Source organism: Lipotes vexillifer, unplaced genomic scaffold, assembly GCF_000442215.2.
Source record: "Lipotes vexillifer unplaced genomic scaffold, Lipotes_vexillifer_v1.1 scaffold223, whole genome shotgun sequence".
NCBI classification, from domain to species: Eukaryota; Metazoa; Chordata; class Mammalia; order Artiodactyla; family Lipotidae; genus Lipotes; species Lipotes vexillifer.
This window is the reverse complement of record NW_006788663.1, coordinates 1,155,709-1,159,385: the sequence shown is the minus strand read 5'-3', so window position 1 is coordinate 1,159,385 and position 3,677 is coordinate 1,155,709. Positions and strand designations below refer to the sequence as shown.

Here is a 3,677-nt window from a genome sequence, read left to right as displayed (position 1 = left end):
ACCCCACCCCCGTCCCCGCCAGTGAAGGGGCTTCCTAGTGTATGGAAACTTTTCCTCCTTCACAGCTCCCTCCCAGAGGTGCAGATCCCATCCCTATTCTTTTGTCTCTGTTTTTTCTTTTTTCTTTTGCCCTACCCAGGTACGTGGGGAGTTTCTTGCCTTTTGGGAAGTCTGAGGTCTTCTGCCAGCATTCCATAGGTGTTCTGTGGGAGTTGTTCCACATGTAGATGTATTTCTAATGTATTTGTGGGGAGGAAGGTGATCTCCATATCTTACTCCTCCACCATCTTGAAGGTCTCTCCTAGGTGACGTTTTTGTTTATCACATAATAGAGCTGAGTGATCCAGTCCCTGAGTGAGACTATCAGTTTTAACTCATGTCAGCCCCATAATCTCTCTAGGGATACAGTAACTAATTGGGAACCCTTGGCTTCCAGAAGCAGCTTTGGTTCTGCAGACTTTACTGAATTTATTCCATTCTTAGAATCAGAGACATTCAAAATGGAGATCATTGTCAACATAATGGCTGTGTGTATAAAATTCTACAGCTTTTCAATGGCTTTTATAGTCAATACTTCATTTTACATTTACAGTTATCTTTTATTTTACTCATTGAATTATTCAGTAAATATTGACATCTACTGTGCCACACTTTATGGGAATGGAATCTTGAACAAGACCCAGTATGGGTCTCATGGATCTCAAATCTAATAGAATTCTCAAGGAGGTTTAGTGACTTTCCCTAATATTGGTAAGATGGACTCCAAATCCCATCTTTGTCAAATGTTTGGATGCTCTCTGCTTTCATGCTTTTAGAGGTGTGGGAGTCATGCCTGATTTTAGGAAGTACTACTTTGTGTTGTGATGAAATAATTTTATATCTTCAACCTAGTGATTGTAGTTCTGTCTTTTGGGGCTTCACAGAGCAGTGTGCTTTGTTTTCCCCAGGCAAATCCTTAAGAGATGTCAAGTTAGTGATCCTGTCCCACAGATTCTGCTTTTCCTTAGAAAAAAGAACCCTGGACTCTTCCAGAACTGAGGGAAATGCAGAGTCACTCTGGTATATGCTTATCCTTTGAAAGCCACTGCTATGGTCCAGGGTACTCTAATTCCTTCTCACCCTTTATCTTTACTCCTACAGTTACCTCGTGGGAGATGAACTATGGGTTGTCATGGAATATTTGGCTGGAGGTTCTTTGACAGACGTGGTAACAGAAACCTGCATGGATGAAGGCCAGATTGCAGCTGTGTGCCGTGAGGTAAGGCAAGTGGCCAACCAGACTTGAGCAGGACATGGTCTCCATATCCATATATCTCAAAGTTCTGCATCTGAAGGAATCTCAGCCTGGGCAGTGTAGAGGTGGGAGAAATTAGTTTTACTCTCTCCCATCATCCTCTTTTTATACCTGTTTTTAAAGATTTCTATATTCTGAAAGTTAGAAAGTTCCAAAATATATATATATACACACACACATATGTATATATATGCACAATCACGCATAATTTCAACCTCTTAAAAATAACTGCTATGAACACTTATTTTCCTTTACCTCTTTTATATGGGTATATATTTTAATCATATTTTTATTCTGCTTTCCTGCTTTATTCATGTGCTATGAAGGAAATAAAGTAGAGTAAAAGGATAGTGACAGAGGAGGTACTATTTCAGACAGAGTAGTCAGGGAAGGTTTTGCTGTAGATTTGAGTAAAGATCTGAATGGTATAAAAGAGTAAGCCAAGCAAAAATCTAAGGTAAAATACTTCCAGGCAAAAGAAATAGGAAACAAAGCTTAAATAGGTATTCTCCTCTCTCCTCATTGCTATTATGTGTCTCAAGTCTGTAAAATGCTTGTATAAGAAGGGAAAATAAATACCTCTGCAAGGCCTCCATGAAAAGCAGTGTCCTCAGGGGACAGCCACATTTTCGTTAGAGCAAGAAGATGAGGGGAGTATTAGAAGAAGTTGAGCATATTGGGTGCTTTGCTGATAAGAGACTGGAACTTTCTGATAGCCTAATAATAGAAAAGTTTGGGAATGAGGGAGAGTAGAAGATTTAAGTGATTAGAAGATTAGGTTCAGAGTTTTATGGGGATCAGTATGCTTGGGTTTTGATGAGGCAAGATTTGGAGGCATAGTGATGTACTTCTATATTAGGAAAGATAAAGTCATGTGGAATCAATACTGTCCTAGAAAATATGATCACATTTTCATTAAAAACCGTGGGATCTAGAACACATACACACATAGGTTAATGGAATTAACACAGGCCTGGGATTCTTAGGAGATCTGATTTCTTTTCTTTGCTGTACCACTAAGGCAGTGTTTCTCAACTTTTGTTTCATTATCTTCCCTCCCCCACCCAGGAGCCTTTTAAGACATTTTTGCCTAATCACATTCCCTTCATGAAATTTGATACCATAGATAAACTGTATATCTGTTTATATACTGGGGACCTTTGGAAAACCACAACCACTGTAATATCTAAGATATTTTCCAGTCACCCCAGGGACTGACTTTCACTGGTTGAGATACATACAAATGTATGCTTGGGGAAATCAATAAGCCTCAAGTGATTTATCTTAGAAATTGCAACATTCACACTGTATATGCCTTAGGGGTACCATATGGATCAAAAAGCATTTGGAGAAACATTTAAATGTTACCTAAATAGGTGGCATTACTATTATCCTTAAGTTCACATAGAGATAGTTCCCCTTTCTAAAAATATCTTTATTGAGATATAATTCACATACCATATTATTCACCCATTTAAAATGTATAACTTAATGGGTTTTAGTATATTGAGTTCTACGGCCATCACCATAATCAATTTTAGAACATTTTCAACACCCTAAAAAGAAACTCCATATCTATTAGCAGTCACCCCCCACCCTCTTTCCCGGCCCTCCCAGCCCTATGCAACCACTAATCTATTTTCTGTCTCTATATATTTGCTTGTCCCAGGCATTTCATGTAAATGGAATCATATAATATGTGCATCTGACTGGCTTCTTTTGCTTAGCATAATGTTTTGAAAGTTCATCGTGTTATAGCATGTCTTTTTACTAGCAAATAAGATTCTATTTACTTCTTTCCATCAACTGATGGACATTTGGGTAATTTCCACTTCTTGGCTGTTATGGATGATGCTGTGAACATTCACGTACAAGTTATTGGTTGGATGTATGTTTTCATTTCTCTTGGGTATATGCCTAGGAGTGGAAATTCTGGTCATACAGCAACTCTATGTTTTAATATTTTAAGGACTGGCCAAAATGTTTTCCACAGTGGCTGTACCATTTTATATTCCCACCAGCAATGCATGAGGGTTCCAATTTCTTGAAATCATCCTTTTTGTTTATATATTTTTTAAATTAATTAATTAAGTTTTGGCTGTCTTGGGTCTTCATTGCTGCGCGTGAGCTTTCTCTAGTTGTGGCAAGCGGGGGCTACTCTTCGTTGTGGTGCACAGGCTTCTCATTGCGGTGGCTTCTTTTGTTGTGGAGCACAGGCTGTAGGTGAGTGGGCTTCAGTAGTTGTGGCTCCCGGGCTCTAGAGCGCAGGCTCAGTAGTTGTGGTGCACAGTCTTGGTTGCTCCATGGCATCTGGAATCTTCCTGGAGGAGGGACTGAACCCATGTCCCCTGCATTGGCAGGCGGATTCTTTTTTTTTTTTTTT

At 39.2% G+C, this 3,677-nt stretch overlaps 1 protein-coding gene across 1 annotated transcript in view; it reads left to right on the top strand.

Annotated features, from left to right (window-relative positions):
• The window catches only part of PAK1 (p21 (RAC1) activated kinase 1), a 59,293-nt gene that overhangs the window by 45,106 nt on the left and 10,510 nt on the right, over window positions 1–3,677 (top strand). The window contains exon 10 of the mRNA XM_007461715.1: window positions 1,141–1,258. Coding sequence (XP_007461777.1) covers window positions 1,141–1,258 — 118 coding nt within the window. The remainder of the gene's footprint in view (window positions 1–1,140; window positions 1,259–3,677) is intronic.